The sequence below is a fragment of the Balearica regulorum genome, chromosome 10 (assembly GCF_011004875.1).
Source record: "Balearica regulorum gibbericeps isolate bBalReg1 chromosome 10, bBalReg1.pri, whole genome shotgun sequence".
Classification (NCBI taxonomy): domain Eukaryota; kingdom Metazoa; phylum Chordata; class Aves; order Gruiformes; family Gruidae; genus Balearica; species Balearica regulorum.
Window position 1 is genome coordinate 20,600,270 of NC_046193.1, and position 22,128 is coordinate 20,622,397.

The 22,128-nt window shown below is 39.1% G+C and overlaps 1 protein-coding gene across 2 annotated transcripts in view; it reads right to left on the bottom strand.

The window, feature by feature from the left end:
- Positions 1–22,128, bottom strand: part of CNTN3 (contactin 3) — a 113,399-nt gene that overhangs the window by 79,501 nt on the left and 11,770 nt on the right. Inside the window, exon 2 of one of the 2 annotated variants that reach the window (XM_075762461.1) lies at positions 1,680–1,814. In XM_075762461.1, coding sequence (XP_075618576.1) covers positions 1,680–1,734 — 55 coding nt within the window. In that variant the 5' untranslated portion in view covers positions 1,735–1,814. The remainder of the gene's footprint in view (positions 1–1,679; positions 1,815–22,128) is intronic. The other variant, XM_075762462.1, reaches the window with a different exon arrangement.

Consider the following 22,128-nt stretch of genomic DNA (forward strand, 5'->3'; position numbering starts at 1 on the left):
GTCATTTTAAGACTGCAAACACATTTTCAACTTCAGGCATCTCCCTCGCTGTTTTGGGATTTTCACGGGGTCAAAGGGAGTCACACTTATTGCATGGCTTACACCACAGCAGCAGGACGGGACAGACTAACACAGGGAAAGCACGGACCCAGAAGCAAGACAGTATCTACTCAAAAGTAGTACTACAAAGGTAGCTTTGCTCCCAGCAGTTGAAAGGGGAGAAAAGCAAAGCCCCTCTATTTTAACCAATAATTCTGTGCAAGTCTTGTATGATTGTTTCAGTGTCAGAAATGCTCAAGACCTCTTTCAGAAAGCAATCCATAAAGTAGTCCTGCAGGAGAAATAATTTATATCTTTAAGTCCCTTGGTATTTTCTTTTTCTGTAGAAAAATGTTTCAATTTGATAGAGACAATAATAGCGCCTTTCACTTCACAGATTGGTTTAACAACACGGCTTCCCTTTCTTCAAAGTTTTTGACTAAGCCAAAAGCAAACCCTGTCCTTCTGAGTCCCCATATAAAGCTAAACGCATACACCTTACTCACAGGTATGTTTCCGTGCACCTCATGCAGGAACGCAATCCTCCCGAGGGCAGCCAGCACATCAGCACGGGTTACAGGAGGAAGGGGGATGAGAGAAGAGCCTGCACAACACGCGCTGCACTATCGGTACGTAATCACAGCTGGTGACTGCACAGGCCAGCCACAGCATCAAGGTGTGCGTGTCTATCCGTCCCTGTGTTAGGGCTGTTGCAAAGAAAACACATCTATTCACAACAGACCCAGGCTCTAAACCATTTGGTTTACACGTTTCAATTAAAGCACGTGCACATACACTACCCTCCTGCCCAAGGTAGCGCAGGCCGTTCTGAACAGGGTGCACGTAGGTAATTTGGGCGCTATCAGCCACATCTGCTCTTTGCAACCCTGGCGATGCCACCGTGCACCGAAGTCGCCAAGAGTCAACCCCCAAGGACAGAACAGGGGCCTCTCCTCTCCCTCACACGCACCTTGGCGTTACTAGGGATGCTCAAGCAGAAAACATGCTCAGTGAAGAGATCACCAAGAAAAGCAAGGGACTGCTGCTGCTATGAGCACTGACCTCGGTAAGGGAAAGAAAAGTGACTCAGAAGAGCTAACGTGGCAGGAGAGAAACCACCTGAGAAGCAGCCCAAGTTCCAAACACTGACAATTGTCTGGCGTCGTAGGAAAAGCAAACCTATGAACTGCTGAATTGGTGCAGTGATAACTTAGCACTACTCATAAATAAATCTATTCTAAAGTAAACAAAGTTTTGACAAAAGCTGCAGCAATCATCCCCAGTTATAGCAAGAATTTAGAGTTTCCAGTTAAAGAAAAACACATATTGCAGCTATTAAATCACCATACCTATGATGCACGCATTACTAATACATCCTTAATGTATTCAAATACCTTCTGCTTGCTTTGAAAGCATAGCCTTATGTAGTAACTTTGGAGGAAAAAGGTTGTTTTAACTCACTCCCTGATAATATTTTGTATTATTTAAGAATGGTATTGTATGCTTGGTTTCTAAACTCTACAAGGCATTTGCATTTCAAAGCCTCCGTGATTCTACTCCTCAAGTGCAGTTCAAATCTGGAACCTGGAGATTTATGCATAGCTCTAAACTGGAAGTTAGAGATTATTGGATATTGTTACCTCCAAGACAGCCAACAAGTGATACCAGGAACAGCTGTTTCCACAGCAGCAGCATCTTCAGTCACCTAAATTCAGTAATTCTGGTTCAGTCTCAGATGAACTGTATGTTTAGTCTTCCAGGTGGCAAGGTCTGACCTGTTAAAAGAACAAACATAAAACTGAATCCCATGATGATGCTTAAGAACTGGCTTCCTTGTTAATGCACTTTTTAATAAATACAAAGTTGACAGATCCTCTAATGGTTTGTTTGGTGTTTTTTTTCCCCTATGACTTAACCATCACCAGAAGGGTATATACATGTACCACATTTAGGTGTGTCTATGTGGTGTCAGAAACTATACAACCCAGCAAGAGCTGAGCTGACAGGTATGGTGAGAAGAAAGAACTCCAAGATCAACTATCTCCACCGTTCATTTATTTGTAAGAAACAGAAAGGAATAGAGAGTACATGAGGTATAATCCTACACAAGGTACAGTCGTTTAATGCATGTGTTACAGGAACAGCTTGCATTGCACTTGCCTTGTATACACTGTACTAGCAACAGTCTGAACACATGCAGTAACTGATTTAATTAAAGCCGTGTCTAACCCGTTCCTCGTTGTTGTTTTCCATACCAGGTCTGTACTCAATATGCGTAACAGCGTTGCAGAACTCTGAAGAGGAAGATCTAGCAACGCAAACCACTGCCAGCGAGCACATCGCACTCAAGTGCGTCAGGAGTAACGACGTGCTATGAACTAATGTGCTAGCTTCCGTGTCTGCCTTTGTTACTGGCTAAATGATAAACAGTTTGCCAAGGTCTACTAGGCTGGGTATGACATTGTTATTTTACTTTTATTTTTTCCTAAAAAAGCTTTACAGTAAAATTTTCTAAAGTTGTATGACAACTGTGGCTGTTATATTTGTCCGTGTCACTTCCATGGCATCCTTTCTTCAGAGGAAGGGTAGCTGGGCAAAATCTGAGGTTCTGCAGTACACAGACCAGAGCAAATGGGTCCTTCTGGAATTAGTCTACGGATCAATGCACAGAAATATTAAGGTCAAGAAAGCTGCCATTCTGAGGAGCCAAATCTGAGATGTCTGAACTTGATTTTTCCACGTGAACTGTATGTCACATTACAGTTGAAAGTTTTTAATACTTCTGTAAATTGGGTGACTGAATTTCAAGCTAAGCACCCCAGGAAAAAAAAAAAAAAAAAAAGATCACACACTCCAGTACATCCCCACCCCGTGACTCACTGGGAGAACTGCAGCTCCCCAGAAACACATCGCCTGGCCCTTTGCCACAAGAACTGGATCTTTTCGCATCCTGCTGTCCCGGCTCACGCAGGGTACGCTATGAGCTGCCGCAGCGAGGCACGGACAGCGGCATCCTCTCCTCCGCTGGCAGAGGCACTGCCTTCTGACTTTCATCTGTTTCTAAAGCAGGAAATAAATCCCAAACCTCACACTTCTATCAAGTAATAGATACTGATGACTCAAGCAGGTATCTGCTGCCAGCAAAGCTGGTATAAGAAGGAAGCTCACTACAGGGGTACAGCAATTCCCCAGGGCCTAAAAAAGACGGGGTGGGGGCGAATATCCCACCCCCAGGCAGCTCTCTGGATCGCACAGGTTGAGGAATCACACTCAGTTCTCTTAGACTAAAACCTGAAGAAGTTTATCATATGCAACTAAAACATTATTGGTTTCCAAAAGCAGTTGTGTAAGTACAACAAATTCTGGTTAAGTTTTCACGTTAAAACACACACAACAGCGCTTCGGCAATATTATAATTCTTCCTTTCCTGGAGCCAAAAAACCCCTGGAGTCAGAGGCGTGTACTGAGGACATTACAAAAAGGAAGGCAGAAACCTGTTTTGCATCAGACTTGCAGTTCAAGGCTTTTTTTTTTTTTAATTAAAAAAAAATAAAAATACACACAAAGGGAGGAGCAGCTGCTCCCACACCATCAGAAGCCACGGCTGCACCAGGGCCACACCAGCATCTTTGAACACCCCGAGTTTTGGGCTGCAATCTGAAATCCTGCCTAAGCATCACCATCCTAGCCCATGGAAACTAGTGATTTTATAGCTGTAATGTTTGCCCTGAGAAGTGAGGATCGCCCGAAGGGGAGAGAGGAAGAGGTGGAGTAGGAATACCAAAGTAGGTCACTCATATGTCAGCTTGCTTACAGTCTACAAGGAAGGGGGGGGGGGGGGAATAGATGGAAAAGCTAAATTAATTTGATTTTGTTCTTTAAGTGCTCTGGGCAAAGCAGAACATAATAGATCCATTTCAGGCCAGAAAAAAGTACTTTGGTAGAAGCCAAAAAAATTGAAGAGTTTTATATGTGGGTATGAAGTCATAAAAATAGATCCCAACCACTGCCTGCATTATATTTTAATATCTAAAAGAAAGAACGGTAGTTAACAGCTAGCTAACCTTGTAAGATTTAAATTACTTTAAGCACCTCATTTTCACTCTGTTCTGGAAGATTTTCTTAATCTAGGATCTATTCCTGCATTCCCAAAATTTCATTTTTAACACATGACACTTAGTAGTGTTCAAATTTATAGCTTTAGGCCAGATAAACATATCCTTATGCTCGGTAACAGGGCAAGTCTTTACAAAGGAAGATGCAAATTCATATTTGCACCCATTTAATACCAAGGAGACATCAAAGTAGAAGATTCTTGAAGTTTCTCCTCAGCTCATTGTTGAGACAGCTTCCCATTAAAGAAAGGAAGCTAAAAGGAGATTCTCTCTGCTGACACCATCCCAGAGCGCTGCTGAGGTCATCTCTGCCAAGCTGGAGGATGGTATGAGGCTGTTCATAGACCCTCTGAGTATCTGTCACTGGAGTAAGCTTGTTGCTTTGAAATTGCTCCAAAAATCACGTATTGAGTACCACTGCAGCTCAGCTTTACTCTTTTTTTTTTTTTTTTTTTTCAAAAAAATGGCTATTGTATTCATCTAAAAATTAGATCCCCGTCAGAGGTAACAGACAAAAATCCACTCTGTTAGAAAGGCTGTAGTGAGTTACTTTTCGTAACGTACGTATTCCAATTACCCAGCACATGGAAATAATCTGCATCAAAGCTGTTCACTGCCAACGCAGTGGGTTCAAAAAAAAAAAAATCAGCTGACAACGCCAAGCATCTTTGTCACCTTCAGAGCTCCAGGATAACCCCGGTCGTTTCTCAGATCATCCACATTCAGAAAGAGTCGAGGAAGAGTACAAGAAAAGGTCCCAGCTCCTTGCCATTTGATTGTAATGTTTCAAGTATGTCACACCTTACAATCGGAGAGTAATGTAATATTAATAGTAAAGAACAGTTTTACCTCTCCCTCATTTTGCAGGAGCAAAGGTGCAGATCCACAACACTATTTTGGTGCTTTTGGAAATAAATGGACTTAGTTACCTCCACAGAAATTCAGCACTTTGCATGTAAAGGCCAGAAAGAATAAAAGAAAAGCAGCACCTGCTGTGGTTGGAAAAGATGGTAAAGAAACAAAAAGACAGCAGTGCCCACAGAATATGTCAAAGGAAATATATTTATACTTTTAAAATTAGAAAGCTTCCTATTAGTTAGTGCTCTGGTTTCAGGAGAAGCTGAAGATATTTCAAAACAGTAAGAAAGCAAACCTGTGAAGTGGTGCAAACACACCAGGGAAAAAAAATAACAGTTTTAATTTCTTTATTACACATTTCTTTGACTTTTAGAGATAAATAAATTCACTTGAGTTCCTCTGAGAAGTCTGTTGAAGACACTCACAGGATAGCAAGAAGAAAACCACCAACCATCAGCTAAACAAATTAAGTAAGATGAAAGCACACAAGTATAAAAAAAAAAATTCAACTTGATTTTTCTTCCTTCAAAATTAGCTTTCTAAAACCTATGCACCTTCAGATCATATAATATAGCAAGTGATGGACAAGAAAGTCTGAAAGAAATACAAAGTTTGGGAAAGGTTCAAGAGTCAGTAATTTTATTCAGTGACCTTAATTTTTACTACCCAGCATCAAAGTGTAAAAAGCAGTAGTTCCCTAAAGGTGGAATTTTTATTTCTATATATAGAAATGGAACTTGTCAGATCTGGCTGACAAGTTCAAGTTAAACTTTGAGTATGAGCTGGAGGAATTTGTAGCGTCACTGAGTCTAAATTAATCAGAAATTCCTGGAACTCAGAAAAGCTACAGAGACCTAGAACTTATTTTTCCTTTGTGAATCAACTTTATTGATCACAAACCACAAAACAGAAAATAAACTGATGTACTGACACTAGAGGTCAGCATATCTTTGCAAAGGGAAAGAACTACTACAATCTCATCTTGATAAATTACGAGATTAACACTGTATTTGATAATAAAAGTCATCTCCACGGGGCATCATAAAAACGAGATGCACTGATTAGTGTGGAATGCCCCTCAGCCATTTCAAGTAGCCCATTTCTATTCTGGGGAAGCAGGGGGGGCGAAATTTGAAAATATCCCTTTCTCAGTTCCCTCAGAATGAAATTACCAGCTGTAGAAGATTACCCAATTTGCTTTGCTTCAATGAGGAATACCTACACAGTGGACTCTTACCTTCCACATCACTGAACCAAGCCTCTGTCTTTTATAGTCCATATTCGGACAGAAGCCAGTGCCACGATGGAAACATTCTAGCTTTGGAAAAGGGAGCGTGTAGTTACCCTACACACTCAGAAAAAACCCAAAAATGTTTTTCAAACACACTACCATCACAGGCTTTTAAAAATGAAAAAGAAATACAATAAAACCACTACACAAGTACTACATTTGCACATCATTTATCAAGTTGGTCTTTTTGTAATATTCACTAGTCTCCGGGCTTTGCTCCGACACCAAGATAGCCCAGTTCACTGGGATCCGTCTCTGTTGAGATGACTTCAACTCAAAAGTGCTGAAGGTATATGGAAACATCAAATCAAGGGCAGACCTACCCAATGCCAGAGTTGACCACAGTTTTTTTTAATTAAAAAAAAACAAACCAAAACGAAACTTCTATCTGTTATTGGTTCCACTGACACCGCCACAGTGCCAGTCTAAGATGAGCATGTCTTTCCTTTCTGAGTTCTCAGAAGGGCTTCCTGTCACTTGAAGGAAATAGTTAATTCAACTCTGCCATGCTCCAACAGGCAGATCTAGAGATTAATGTATCCAAGTAATTTAATGTTAGAGATTGGAAAGGCTTAGAAAAAAACAAAACGCAGAGGAAACGTTGAATATTACAGAGCCAGTATTGGCAACATACTTCTGAAAGAAATGCAAATGTACCTGAAAGACTGTAAATAAATAAGAATTGACCAGTTAAAAGCAGCATGACAAAGAACAGAGTTAAAAAACCCGCTAAGCAATACCGTGACTTTCTCCAAAGAAAAGTTTAAAATGGTGCTCCAAGGAAAATTGTGGTCGCTCTGACTCCTTTGGGGTCTCATTAGATCTTTGTTCCACAGCCGCATGGTAGCACCACTCATTAGCAAGCAGCCTTTGCAGGTAGCAGTTGTGAGGCTGCCTGTGGCTCTTCCTCAGCCTTCCTTATCCCTACAGGGGTATCAACAATAGACAAATCATCCTGATGAAGTTGGACTGTAAGTGCAGAAAGAAGGAAGAAAGTTTTCAGAGAATCTCCACCATTACCAAGCACTATGTAGGATTAAAGTCATCTCCACTGTATCATTAGCAGAGATTTAAAAGCGTCATTTAAAAAAAAAAATAATTTACAAAAGCTTAAACTAGAACCACCAGCAACTGTTCTGTGGAGAGTTTTATAGTGCCACTCCTCTTGTCTCACTGCATTTACTGACTCTCTCAGCCATGGCTCCTTGCTTCACCTGCCCATCCATCCCTTGCACTTGATCTGAACGTCTCCAGTACACAGACCACACAGGTGGTTCTGGTTTACAGAGCATCTGCCCTAGCCCCGTACCTATTTTAGTCCTGCTTTTCCCACTGGAGCAAAGAACATTTGTAGTAATTGAATGTTGACTCTCCCTGTATACTAATCTCTCCATAAAGAGTGTCAAAGAGCATCTCTACTTCATTTCTCTAATTCATCATGACATTAGGATCCTCTCTGAATATACCAACAGGTTTACTGAACTCAGTATCTGCAGTTCTCCCATTTAAGAGCTACAACCACTAAAGAAGCTGTAACTCACCTGAGCCTTTTACCGTGGGGAGTTACTCCATGCCAACAAAAGCGGTGAAGTTGCAAAAAGAAAATAATTACAGAATGACATTTATCTTAAAGTCCTCGGGAATCCTACTTTATTTTAAGACCATCACCTTCCACAACTCAGTGTACCAACAGCTCGAGAGCCTCTTTAAATCTAGCCAGAGGTCTTTACTTCGCACCGCCCGCGGAGACAGCCCACCTCAATCAATTTTGGGATGCCCATGGGAACACTTCACAAAAGAATCAGCTTTGCATCTTTCCCTAAGTTTACAGGGGAATGTTTACTCAAAACTCTTTTAACTCTTTCAATTTAATCAATTACATGATACAATTTAAAATTAGTAAGTCCTTTAAGTGACAGTAACTCCAGAGCCAACGTACACGGAAGACCTATTCCGAACATAGTGAGTCAAGGTTGATGATATATTTAGTTACTGTCATTAAAAACTAAATCACGTCTTTTTTTGGTGTTGGTACTGTGAAGGCGTTACACCGAGAGCGCAGGTTAATTTTTCAAATTCCAAATATATCTGTAAGAAGAGAATTATATTGCTCTTTTCTACATTACTTCAGGAAACATCCACACATTGGTAAATATGAAAGTTCGTAAGACAAAACAGATTTGGACAAAAGTTCACTCTTGGGACCTTAAAACTTATGTCGATACTGCTTGCTTTTTCTGTCCAGCAAGTCTGGCTTGCTATTAATCAGTTTATCAGAATCCAACAAACAAAAATATTTGATGTTTTCTTTCCATAATATTTTGAAAAGGTTTAGTTACAGAAGCCTAGTATTAAAACCAAACAATACCTCTACTCACAGAAGAAATGGAATTAAAAACACTTATTAGACAAAACACCTGCTGTGACAATATTAACTGCAGAGGCATCAGCCAAGACATTTGATCATGAAAAAAAAAGAAAGAAAAAAAGAAAGAAAAAAAGAAAGAAAAAAAGAAAGAAAAAAAGAAAGAAAAAAAGAAAGAAAAAAAGAAAGAAAAAAAGAAAGAAAAAAAGAAAGAAAAAAAGAAAGAAAAAAAGAAAGAAAAAAAGAAAGAAAAAAAGAAAGAAAAAAAGAAAGAAAAAAAGAAAGAAAAAAGAAAGAAAAAAGAAAGAAAAAAGAAAGAAAAAAGAAAGAAAAAAGAAAGAAAAAAGAAAGAAAAAAGAAAGAAAAAAGAAAGAAAAAAGAAAGAAAAAAGAAAGAAAAAAGAAAGAAAAAAGAAAGAAAAAAGAAAGAAAAAAGAAAGAAAAAAGAAAGAAAAAAGAAAGAAAAAAGAAAGAAAAAAGAAAGAAAAAAGAAAGAAAAAAGAAAGAAAAAAGAAAGAAAAAAGAAAGAAAAAAGAAAGAAAAAAGAAAGAAAAAATAAAGAAAAAAGAAAGAAAAAAGAAAGAAAAAAGAAAGAAAAAAGAAAGAAAAAAGAAAGAAAAAAGAAAGAAAAAAGAAAGAAAAAAGAAAGAAAAAAGAAAGAAAAAAGAAAGAAAAAAGAAAGAAAAAAGAAAGAAAAAAAGAAAGAAAAAAGAAAGAAAAAAGAAAGAAAAAAGAAAGAAAAAAGAAAGAAAAAAGAAAGAAAAAAGAAAGAAAAAAGAAAGAAAAAAGAAAGAAAAAAGAAAGAAAAAAGAAAGAAAAAAGAAAGAAAAAAGAAAGAAAAAAGAAAGAAAAAAGAAAGAAAAAAGAAAGAAAAAAGAAAGAAAAAAGAAAGAAAAAAGAAAGAAAAAAGAAAGAAAAAAGAAAGAAAAAAGAAAGAAAAAAGAAAGAAAAAAGAAAGAAAAAAGAAAGAAAAAAGAAAGAAAAAAGAAAGAAAAAAGAAAGAAAAAAGAAAGAAAAAAGAAAGAAAAAAGAAAGAAAAAAGAAAGAAAAAAGAAAGAAAAAAGAAAGAAAAAAGAAAGAAAAAAGAAAGAAAAAAGAAAGAAAAAAGAAAGAAAAAAGAAAGAAAAAAGAAAGAAAAAAGAAAGAAAAAAGAAAGAAAAAAGAAAGAAAAAAGAAAGAAAAAAGAAAGAAAAAAGAAAGAAAAAAGAAAGAAAAAAGAAAGAAAAAAGAAAGAAAAAAGAAAGAAAAAAGAAAGAAAAAAGAAAGAAAAAAGAAAGAAAAAAGAAAGAAAAAAGAAAGAAAAAAGAAAGAAAAAAGAAAGAAAAAAGAAAGAAAAAAGAAATAAAAAAGAAAGAAAAAAGAAAGAAAAAAGAAAGAAAAAAGAAAGAAAAAAGAAAGAAAAAAGAAAGAAAAAAGAAAGAAAAAAGAAAGAAAAAAGAAACAAAAAATAAACAAAAAACAAAGAAAAAAGAAATAAAAAAATAAAAAGAAAGAAAAAGAAAGAAAAAGAAAGAAAAAAAAAAAAAAAAAAAAAAAAAAAAAAAAAAAAACAAATAAAAAAAAACAAATAAAAAAAAATAAATAAAAAAAAAGAAATAAAAAAAAAGAAAGAAAAAAAAAGAAAGAAAAAAAAAGAAAGAAAAAAAAAGAAAGAAAAAAAAAGAAAGAAAAAAAAGAAAGAAAAAAAAAGAAAGAAAAAAAAAAGAAAGAAAAAAAAAAGAAAGATGGCCCTTGAGCCCTGAGGAGCAGACTCGTAGGTTTGCTGCAGTGTTCATCTGCATACAGACTGTGTGTGCCTGAGGTACCATCAAGCTCAATTCCAATTTCCAAGTAAAAACAAAATAAAAAAAATCTTCAGTGCCAAGACTGTACTTCCAAATCATACAGGAGGAAAAGGTGTTTTTACAGTGTACCAAACTTTCAGGCTGCAACTTCTTAGTAAAAATTCATTACCTAATCAGGAATCTTGTCTGTTCAGCCAAAGGAAAGTTTGAAATTCCCTACAAGTGTTACTAAAGTTTAAAAATAGATATTTTTTCATATTCACCAGTCATCGCCAAAAGCTAACTTCTGCTGCTACTTTAAATATCTTCATTTATTACCATTATACAGATGATAATCTACTGAAATATAGATGAATGTAAATACCTAGCCAACCCATGCTACACAATACCGGGGCAGCAGCTTCTCACATGTCGAATCCCTACGACTAACGCACTGTAATGTTCAAACTGCAACGCACCCTTGATGACACGACCTGTGCTCTGTTAATTCTTCCTTTCTTAGAATAACAGTACTTCAAGCAAATAACCAACTCCAAAAAGCCTTCTCCCCTCCTCAAAGAAAAGTGACCTGTCACAAATAAACTATTTCCTCTGTTATTTTCAGGCCCCTATTCCTATAATTTGTATGCCTGAGGCTTTCCCCCTGTAACTTTCCAATTTCAGACACCCTTTTGATAGCACATACAGGTCATCACCTTCCACCGGGCACTCCAAGACACTTCTTCCAGAGGTCAGAAATTCTTTGAACACAGATGACAAAATGTCACAAATCACTTCAAAATAATCTAATGCTCTAGAATTATGATAAGTAAATCAAAGCTATTGGAAAAATCAAATATGAACTTGGATGAACTATGCCTTGTACAGCTGCAGTGGGGGGAAGGAGGGGACCCGACTACCTGATTTCTATTTCTGGAGCTCAGACGACTGCGATGTCTGCGTTTGCATTACCAGCTCTCCAGGGCTGCCCGAGAACGTGCTGACCATCAGCACGGCGAGCCCTGGGCTGGCAAGGGATGCAGCTGAGGAGCCAACACTTACCCTCTGCAAATCAGACTGACCTTTGGCAGTTAGGGTTATCATTAGCCGTTCCTCATTCCCACGTAAGGAGCCTTTATATTAACGTGTGGAGAAGTGGTCTCTGGTGAGGTACAAGTAATACAGTATTGCTATCCAAACACCTTTGGTTCCATCCCCTACAAATCATAATTTCAAAAAGTTTCTTTCATCCTGCATGGTTGCCCAGATACAGGTCATCACTTTCCATTGCATACATAATTTCACTTTGATATCCCTTGGCCAGAAGAAAGTTGATCCGTACATCTCGCCCCGTCCCAACCAGCACTAACGTCCACCTCCCGCAGGGCACCGCGACTGCTGACCTGGCTCCGAGGGTTACCTACACCAATTTGTTGGTAGTTCCCTCTTCATCAAAATTTTAAAGGCTGCTGAATTTCCAATAACCCTATCGCCCACAGTAATACCATCTAGGTCAAATATTTTTTAACCAGAATGTGCCATTCCCCTTCCTAGTTCTCCCATACAGGAGCGCGGTACAGACATAAAATCAGGGTCTAGGACAAGGAAGACTCATCCTACCCTTGAGAGGGGCTTCAAATCCCAGAAACTGGAATTCAAGCAGTTGCATTTACCTGAACTGTGGCATCTAGGGAGCAAAGTAGTGCCGCAGAGCGATAACAGACTGCCTTCAAGCACTTGCAAAAACAAACCGAGAAAGCTCAACACAAACCCCAACCACTTCCTAAACTCCCACTCACCCCCCCAACACAGAAAGATTAAATAAATTAAACAACAGAACAACAAGCCTGACCATAGGCAGATCATTAAACGCCACCAGACGAAGCAGCAACGTAGTCAATCCACTTTAGAGAAAAAGGCGTTGACAATATATTGCCCTGCCAGGGCACTGCAACTCAAAAGCACGCAAAACTCCCAGGAATACTCTCAACACCGGGCTGTAGCAAAATTTACACAAACAGGCCCCGTGTTTAACCGCTCCTGAGAAAGAAGTCACTCTGATTTACAAAGCTCCCTATTCCAAATAGTGCTGCTCTTAGTCCCCAAAATACCCATCAAGAAGTACACTCCAGCCTTTCGGGTCTCTCACTGCAGGAGGCCGTACAGAAACTCAGCATTTCTACCCCATTAAGCTTTTCCTTAATCTGAGAATTTAAACTGCAACATGAGAAAATAAAACACTCTGTGTCTAATAACTTTATAGCTGACAAATTAAACAGTCAGTATACTTTGGGCTTGAAAAAAAAACTTAGGGATTTTGTAGGTTAAACGGTAAAACATGTTGCTAGCTATGGATATGTATATACACATACACAAACATTTAGAGCTAGCTGTATATAAAAAAATACACATGTAACAACTTAATAATGTATACTAAACAGACACCTGCAGAAAAATGCCTTCTCACCCTCTCCTTCCTCTCTCCAAGCCTAGCATTAATGCTCAAGTACCTACAGGAGAATTTATTCATCTTTAACGGCATTTTTGTCATACACCTAACTCAATACAGGCAAGGAATCCTCAAAGCACGACCACCTCTTTAGTTACTTAAAACACCCAACCAAAACTTAAAAGACAACCTGTGTATTGCATTAATCAGGCATCTTCCAGAAAAAGCAAAACAGTTACTTGTTTCCAATGGAAAAGGAAAAAAATTCCTAACAGATGTGAGGATAAGAGCCTCTAAGTGCTCGAGCATCACCTGCACCTCTCCGGTCTGGATGTCACCACAGACCTTGTGGCTTCCCACACCACCTTGGACTCAACTTGGCTTTTAAATGGCAATGGCCTCCAAGATTTCATATTTTAAAGGCTTTAATAATATATGTTAACGCAGACTCTTCTGGCCCATTTACTCAGCGAGACAGAGCAGCCTTTCCCCCCATTGTGTTTCAGAGGTCTGATGGCCAGGTTTTCCGAGATTTATTTTTTTTTTTAACCACTAATTCAGCTTTTTACATAACTCAGCAAGGAGTTACTACAAAGGATAATACATCAAAAACCCAAACAAGCAATTGTATTATATGACTCTGAGACAGATGATTGTCCTCTACACGGGTCCTCTGGCATGTTTGTGCATTAACACATAGGTGTGAATTTAACATTTTACTATCACACTATAGAATTGCTGCTTCTTGGCCGACACTAGGGAGAGAAACTCCTTGGACAAAAAGTTGACATAAAATTGATGCAAACTTCTTGGTGAGACACATTGCTCCACACGAGCAGCGATGAAAAATTTCTCTTCCTTCCATGAACCTCACAGACAGATTTCCTTTTTTCTCCCCCCCGAACAGAAGCAAGCCGAGAAGAGATGACCCGTAGGCAAACGGACCGGAGACAGACCCCACAGCCTTGTTTTCCGCCTCACAGCCGGATAAACAGAGGAAGAAGCCTGCAGGTGAACACAGGGGATCCCTTGTTGTTTCTTCTTTAGCTATTAGACATCTACAGTTTTTGCCACGGCAGGCAGAGGTGAGGTGTCATACGTATCACCGAGCTAGCAGTAAACCCTTGGTTTTTAAGGTCAGCACGCATCTCCGAGCACAACAGTCTTTAAACCGATATGCATGCGCTGGATAGATTTTTATTGAAAACTCAACTCAATGCATAGACATAGAGCAGTTTGGGCAGGGAAGCCAACAGCAGGCAGCTTCTCTGGAGAGTCTTCTGCTCTGAAGCCCAACACAACCTTCAAACCGCCTCCAGTGACAGAGAAGCTAAGCCTAATGCTGGGCCATGTGGAGCACTCTACATCAGAGTAACTCCTCACAGGGAATAACTTGCATCAAACCATCTTCCCTGGTTGAAGATAACGGACAGAGACAGCACTGGGGAATTCACCACTCCAGCCCCAAGCGAGCCGAAGGACCAAGGACATTTCCCCACGCACTCCAGCCACAACGCTCGCTTACAGCCCAGCAGCCGACACGAAACGGGTAAGGAGATGTCTCTGTTTAATTGTAAAGGAAAAATTACTTCTCCAGTAAGATACCAAGAGGGCAAAATGGCATAAATACTTCAAGTATATAGGCAAACAAGGAGAAAAAAAAAAAGGTTAAAAATGTGAAATTTACATTTTATATATAGTCTTAACAGCCTTTTCTTATTCTTTTGAAAGATCTATAGCCTGGGAATGGAGGAGCTAGATAGAAGAATTCACCAATTTTAGCAGGGAACTGAGCTTCAGGAGATATGGCCACAGGTACCCTTAATCTATCCTGTCCGTGATTATCTCTCTCAAAGTCACATGCAAGAAAATAATCCCCTCCAGCATAGAGCACTGATGTGAAAGGAAAGAAAAGCTCAAAAGTCACAGCTGAATGGTTAGAGCTGAACCCATTTCAGTACTTTTTTCCCTTCTATTTCTTACTTGAGACCAAGGCAGCTTAATCTGCATTGATGTCTATGAAGTCTCACTTTAAAAGTTATTCAGCCCGAGAGACTTTCCTCTCTTATGAATAGAAATAAAATACTCAAATATTTTTATGCAAAGTTTTTTTTAAAAGAAACTATGAGAGATTGCCTGAAAACTCGAGTACTGCATTGCAGCCAAATTTCAAACTAGTAGCAGAGACAGTAAGCCCAAAGTGAGATTGTAACAGAAAAACCACTTAAACTGAACTAGCAAGCAGAATAATACCCATTGGAGAATATGATAAAGCTGTTACAGATGTTCAGTTGATTAGTATGGCTGATTAGCTTGCACATGACGGTGTACTGTAACAGAACTGAACTATTTTATGGTTACTATTAAGACCACAGAATACGGTATTCTTTAAAATATCATTTTTATTTTAATAGAACACTTCCCCACCTCTTCCCACTCCTCGCTTTCTCTCTGTTTTGCCCCACACACCCCTGCTCCCCATCATTACTGCGAAATGAATTCCAACATTAGTTTAGATACACACTTGCTTCGTTAACCCACCACCAGAAGAGGAGAGTACCCAGACCTCTATAATGGAAAGTCAAGGGGAAGAAGGAGAAACCATGATGAACAGTGAAGCGACACTAGGTAATCTCAGTTTTGCATAATTTAGAGATTATAATTATTTGGGTATCCCCGTTACTCATGTCTCCAGGCAGGAAGCTAAGTATCAGCATCAGACCGTAATTTGAAAAAGCAGAACAGTAGAGGTTAAATTTCAATTGAGTTTCCTTCCCTTGATACTAAAGGAGGAATGTTAGGGTCTGTCCCAAGATTAACGCACGCAAAGGGTAACCACAACTGATCTACAGCCACAAAAAGCAGTAAAGAATAAGAACTAGACTTGTTAGCCAAAACAACTGTAAAACACCCTTTTTATCCTTCCCTTGTAACAAGGCCTCACTTTCAGGATTAAAAAAAAACAAAAGGCAAAAAAGGGCTTGACAAAAAAGTGATTTTTAAATTACTTAGCAAGATCTTTTTAAATATCAGTACAAGGTTAGATGTGATAAAGACGACATTGGCTTTGCTGGATAAGTTTGACAGCGTTGGTTTAAAAAAACCCCACAAAACAAAACTGGAAGGAGCAGAGAGCTAAACTGAGATAACATTCAGTGGTGATGAACCCAAGAATATCTAAAGTACTGAAAAATCAATTTCTTGACTTAGGAACAAATTCAAATTAGGGAATCTCTGTCTGACAGAGGTTTGAAAACCAAGGAAAGAAAAGAAGATGGGGAGGTTAATTGGTGTGTAAAGTATTAAGAGTACCTTGATACAAAGTGCCCTGGCAGGAAAACAAACCTGCAGAAGAGTCGTACAGAGAAAGAGCACAGAGTTTCCATCGGGGAGGGGGATGGAGAAACAAGTCCAAATTTAAAATTTTGAGGTTCAGGAGTTTTATTTCATCATCATCATAATATTGTTCTGAAATCATTCATGGCATCAAAGCAAGTTTGAGATACAGCTTCAGAAAACCTACACTTGGAGTTTTGCTAACCAAAAAGCTCCACTTTCTAAATATCACTTTACCTTTTCTTCACAGAGAAGAAAAATTCTTTCCCACCACATCTAACAGGAAAGTAGTAATGAGCCCCAGACCCCAGAATATGCTGTTTTTCTTCTGGATCTCCAAGGTTCACTTCATGTCTTAATGCACCTGGCACTGCTCTCACTATTAATCGTGTACCGCAGACCAAGAGAAAGCACCTTTCTAGAAATGACCTCAAACTAAATTCGTAATTCTTTTAGAACCAATAAACTCACTGAACCAGAGAGCTCAGCCCTTCTGCACTGGGCTACAAGCAGCCAAGCTGCTTTACCCCCCATAGGAAGATTCACTACCACCTTTTATACAAAGCACTGAGTGGGAACTGTTTATATAGTTTAACATACCTGTGTTTTGAGCCAGAAAAAGGAAGAAGAGGCCAGAAGACAAACAGAAACCTTTTATGAGCAGCCACACTACAGACATACTACATAACTTCAATCTGTGACTGAATTTGTATTATCCTGTGCTGTGGCCAGAGATTCCTGGACAGTCCTACCTAAGACTTTTTCCTAATCCCCCAAGACCTAGGGGAGCATCCCTTAGCACCTTCCAAATGTTCCTACAGAAATTAAGATCTTCTGCATTACATTTTTTCTGGAGTTACTCTCATCAAGAGGAAAGATCTTCTATGAAGAACAAGACACACACGTACCTAACACATGCATTAGATGGGTTCTTACTCTTCCTCGCAGGGAGAAGTTATTCTAAGTTGAATATGAAATTTGAATAGTCAGATCTATGACATATTGCATGAAAGATGATACAATTACTAAAATATTTGGGATTCTTCTGCACCCTTTGTTGTATACGACCGGGAGAGAAGAAATTCAAATATATGCTGAAACAGACCCTTAAAGAACATGTTATGCCTGGCTTTAAATGGCATCATTAAAGCAAGAACACAAAATATAAACTCATCTATGAAAGGCCTTGTACAAGAGTACTGCAGCTGTACTTACAACCCATATGTTTTTAAGTCATAAAAAGTCATTTTAATTCTTCAAAGGCTTTTGGAGCCTTTTTTTACTAACAAGACCATTAAGTTCACCTGACCACACACAATGAATCCAGGACACAGGATTTTTCAATGCCTAATGTTACAGGGGGCTTTCAAGGTTTCTTTCACATTCCTATAGCATTAATTTGATCTACATATATTTGACATAGCGGAGAGGAAGAATACCATAATAGAACTTTGCCAATTGATGGCACAGCCTTGCTGGGATTTTGTTTCCAGAAGTGCCAGCTTCTTTTAGTTAGAGAAGTCTAAGGTATGTAAAATATATCCCAGTGAAACAAAGAAGGGTTGTATTTTTTAGAAGTCCTCCACACAATGCAGAGAAAACTTGTGGAATTTATCAGAATAATACATCACTCAGGAGGTTTCGCAAAGGAACCAGATAAATAACACAAATAACAAGTGTGCCCAGAATTATAGCTGCCTGCATTTGCAAAGTAAACAGAGGCCGGAGCCAGAGCTGCAGGACACAGCTTGGAGGGAGGAACCAGCTCCGAGGAGCAGCAGCTGCAGAGACACAGACCCCACCAAGCTCCTCACACCATCCTCCAGGTAACTGGGTTGGCCATTTGCATGGAACATCCACCCAAACACCAGGTGAGACTTTGCACGGTAACTCAAGACTTCAATAGTAAGCGATGGCAAAAGGCGGTTCTAAGATGATGGGGAAAAAAAAAAAAAAAATCTGTTATTTCTGCTGCCAAAGCAAAACCTGGCCTGGTTAGGGACAAAAAAAGAAGAAAAATATACACCAGCACTTTTCTACCCCCCAGTTCATAAGAATAACATGGTGTAGTTGCCTATGTCCATTATGGGTTAAATTTAGCATATATAAAGTGCAAATGCGTGTTACGTCACTGCCACATTGACATTCCTTTTGCACAAATGAAAAAGAAAAATTAGCTGTCTGCTGCAATACCTGTTTGTATCTCAACTTCTTTTCACAGGTGCCATTTAGCTAGTTGAAATCACTAGGTAACACTACTTCCCAGGAAGGTGGTAATGAACATATTCTCAGATGAATTAGGCTTATTGGACAAGTGGCCAAGTCTTTTGGAAAGGAAAAATATGAATCCTTACAAATTTAGAATTTGAGGAAGTTTAAATTAGAATTGCAGTTAACTGTCTGCAGTGCTTATTCCCCAGACTGATGCACTTTAGATTTTTCTGAAAACATGGTAGAAACGCCAATTCTTCCCTCCCTGCTGCAGAGAGCCAAGGGCTGGGAGAAGATTTCTTTTGTTACAGTATTGTAAAGGGTCATAAGGATAAAGGAGATTATTTTCTTCTGCTTATTTTGATAAGATACCTGCAGACAAAAAACCCCGTGATTTTATCTTTCTGGATGATGTTGTATGCATCAACTACAAATTTCAAGTCAGGTTCTCTTAAAAATGTCACTGTAGACTGTTGTCTGCTGGAAAAAGAGCATCCTTGGACACAAAAGGGAAAGTCATCTATGTTATTTGCCACTTGTATGTTTGAGGCTTATATGTAAATCTTTTCAGGCTCTAGTGCAAAAAGCTTCAGGGAGCAGCTGGACAGTATCCAACCTTCACAGAAAGGCAGCGGATACTGGACGAGGAGTTAAGGGGATCGAACGACCCAAACCAGAACTCATGCCTACTCTGCATGAAGCGATCAAGAGTCCATCTTGGAATGAAAGCAGACTGGAGAAAACTTCAGTTTTAATCTCACCAAACCTTACTACTGTTTTCTATCATACATTTTACAGATTTTTTTTTTTTTTTTTTTTTTTAAATCGCAACTATGTGAAAGTTCAGGGACCTTTCTGTTTGTTCTTTCAGGATAACATATAGGCATGAGCAGTTAACGATGCAAGTTACTGAAATCTGTAACATTAGGATGTTCAGATGCTGAGGGAAGAGATTGTATGTTAAAATAGCTTAACAGCAGGAAGGACGAGATGGTGGAGCTGTGCAACTTCCTTAAGCTGCTTAGCTTCAGATAAGGAGCTTATGCAACTTCTCTAACTCTGGAGTACATTCAGCAAGTGATATCAAAACAGTTTTCAAGTTATGTTACATTCAGGACAGATGCCTCTTGAGTACTGTCCTTCTGCCCTCTTACCAATGAAAGAAGCCAAAATAACCAAACCCACCCAAAAAACAATCCACCCCCTAAAAGTTTGGTACAGTTTAGTAGAGAAGCTAAGTGCCATACTTGGTTTTCTTGATGTTTCCCTTGCATGACATAGGACATCTGCATAGCAAGCCCAGCTTTTGAGCTTTGGCCATACGAGCAAGAGATTCCTTCAGTTTCTAACTGGAGTCTTGTCTGCAAGGAAGCTGCTTTGCAGTCACCTGGAAATACTTGTAGAAACAATTAAAAAGTTATTCTAATCAGAAAACAGATTTAAGATAAGTTGTTAGGATTTTTCATCTAAAAATAAACCAATCAACCCACAATGGAGCTAGTCAAAAACATTCTTGGGACAGGATAGGGACAACGTCAAAACCTGAACGCCTTAGAACAGTCTTGATTAAGTTGCATCAAAGCTGGGACTTGAATGAATAATGAACATGAAAGAGACACTACACTCCTCTTGGAAGTTGCTGGAAAAAGCTAAGAAAGAAGTCCGTGATCCTTTTCTGGACACCAAGTGCCACCATCACCGCTTCCAGAGGAGGAACAACAGTGGTGTCAAGCACCAGGTCAGGTCAGAGTACGCACCACAGTGGATGCACAGGGGCTGCTTCTCAGAGAGGCTGGGCCCACTTGCCTCTCCAGCCAGGAGCTCTGCTTCTGAAGAGGATGGCGTGTTTCTTGATGATGATTCATTTATTGTGGCTGTTTTCTAGAAACACAGATCTGCAGAATGGCTTTCTAGTCTACAAGTGCACCTGATGAAACACTAGAACTTTCTAGTACCTGGATTTTGGCATGCCAACCCCAGTTACACGGCAGGGAAGAACTGACTGACAAAACAAAATGCCGAACAAAACCCAGAACCTTTTGTTATTCTCCAAAGGAGAAGAGGGGAAGAAACCCTACTTGTTCCTCATGCAATAGTCACAGCAGAATAGCATGGTTAGACATAACACCTCTTCTGTTTGCATTTTAAGCTTATCAAGGAAAAAGGATGCTCAAGTAGATTAAAATACAGCTCTTAAAGCTTAGAAACACGGCTTTTTACCAGAGCCATATAGATTTTTATTTTCTTTAGCAATACAATAGCAAAGATAGTCAACGTGAGATTCAAAATCCAATAGTTACAACAATTATAGTGAGAAATTGATAAACTGCAAGATCTATAAACAGATTAAGCTAAACATATAAAAGGAAAACCACCGTATATATGCAACTACTTCAGTAATTGTATTTGATTCCACAAATTGTTTGCCAGTTTCCTGTAAAGCTTCATTGCTTTTCCCACTCTAACTTCAGCAGACTGTTTAGAACAGGAAAGATGCGAGACAAGCAACAAGAGGAACAGTGCTGTGTGAGAAGGCAGACCCTCAAAAGTCGTGGTGGGTGGAGGAAGGAAAATAACTACTGTTTACATTAATTCAGCTACTTCTGGGACAAAAACTAACTCGTGCTCAGTCAAGAGTAGAAAAGAGACAAACAAGTAAGTGTCCAAGAATGGGAGACGTGTTACACATGAGCAGCTGCTGCCCTTTATCCTGCCAAGAAGAAAAAGACATTTAAGTGCTCTTCCATCGCAGCTGGGCGATGGCGGCAGCAGGGCTGGGGCTCCGCAGCTGCTGCAGGCTCCAGCGCCGGTGTACGTACGGGTCCGGGTAAACTGTCCGACCCAGCCCTAACGATAAGGTCTTTAATCCACAACAAGAAAACATGTATTTTTCTCTGGTGGTAGAAGTTCAGTACACAAACTGAGGCTTTTCATACATCACTAATGATGTGCACACAAACCTAATGAGTACCTAGAACATCTCTGTAGAATCAATAAATCTTTATCTGGAGGAGGTGTGCATTGCTAAAAACGTACGCTTAAATGCTCAAACAGATGCTAGGGACTGCACAGTTGGAGACCTCCCATGAAGGACAGCAAATCTTAGGAATGTGAGTTCTGTTTTTCCCCAAAAAGAGACTTAATCAAAATTCAAGGCTTCAGTTACGTGGATGCTTTTTCAGCAGTAATGCTGACTTAACCTGTACCTTCACTTACTTGTTCACTCCGTAGGCGATGCCAGCACAGCCATTTGTCAGACCCGCAATGAACAAAGTCAAGAGCCGATGCAGGCTAAATTAAAGGGTTATTAAGGGGATAGGCGACTTGATCCTCTGCATGTCCCCCTTAACTCAATGATTATAGCTCAGCAACAGCTAAGTCACTTAGGCATCTCTAAGTTTTTACTCAGTATCCCAAAATTTTTCAAACCTAGAAGGATTGAACAATTTATTTAAATGACCTCTATTCTTCACTGTATTTCCTTCCTTCACGGCTGCTAAATTAGTTTTGTTTACCCTCCTTCTCTTCTGCAAGCTTTAGCTTTGCTTTTTACCCTGTAAATCAATGACTGCACATAAAGGAGACTTAAAAACTTATGTCTTGTGCATCACTTGGAAGTGGCAAAAACTCTGGGACTCCCAGCAAAGCTTATTTTCCACCACAACTCAGCCTCAACTCATGAATTCCACAAATTTTTTAGGT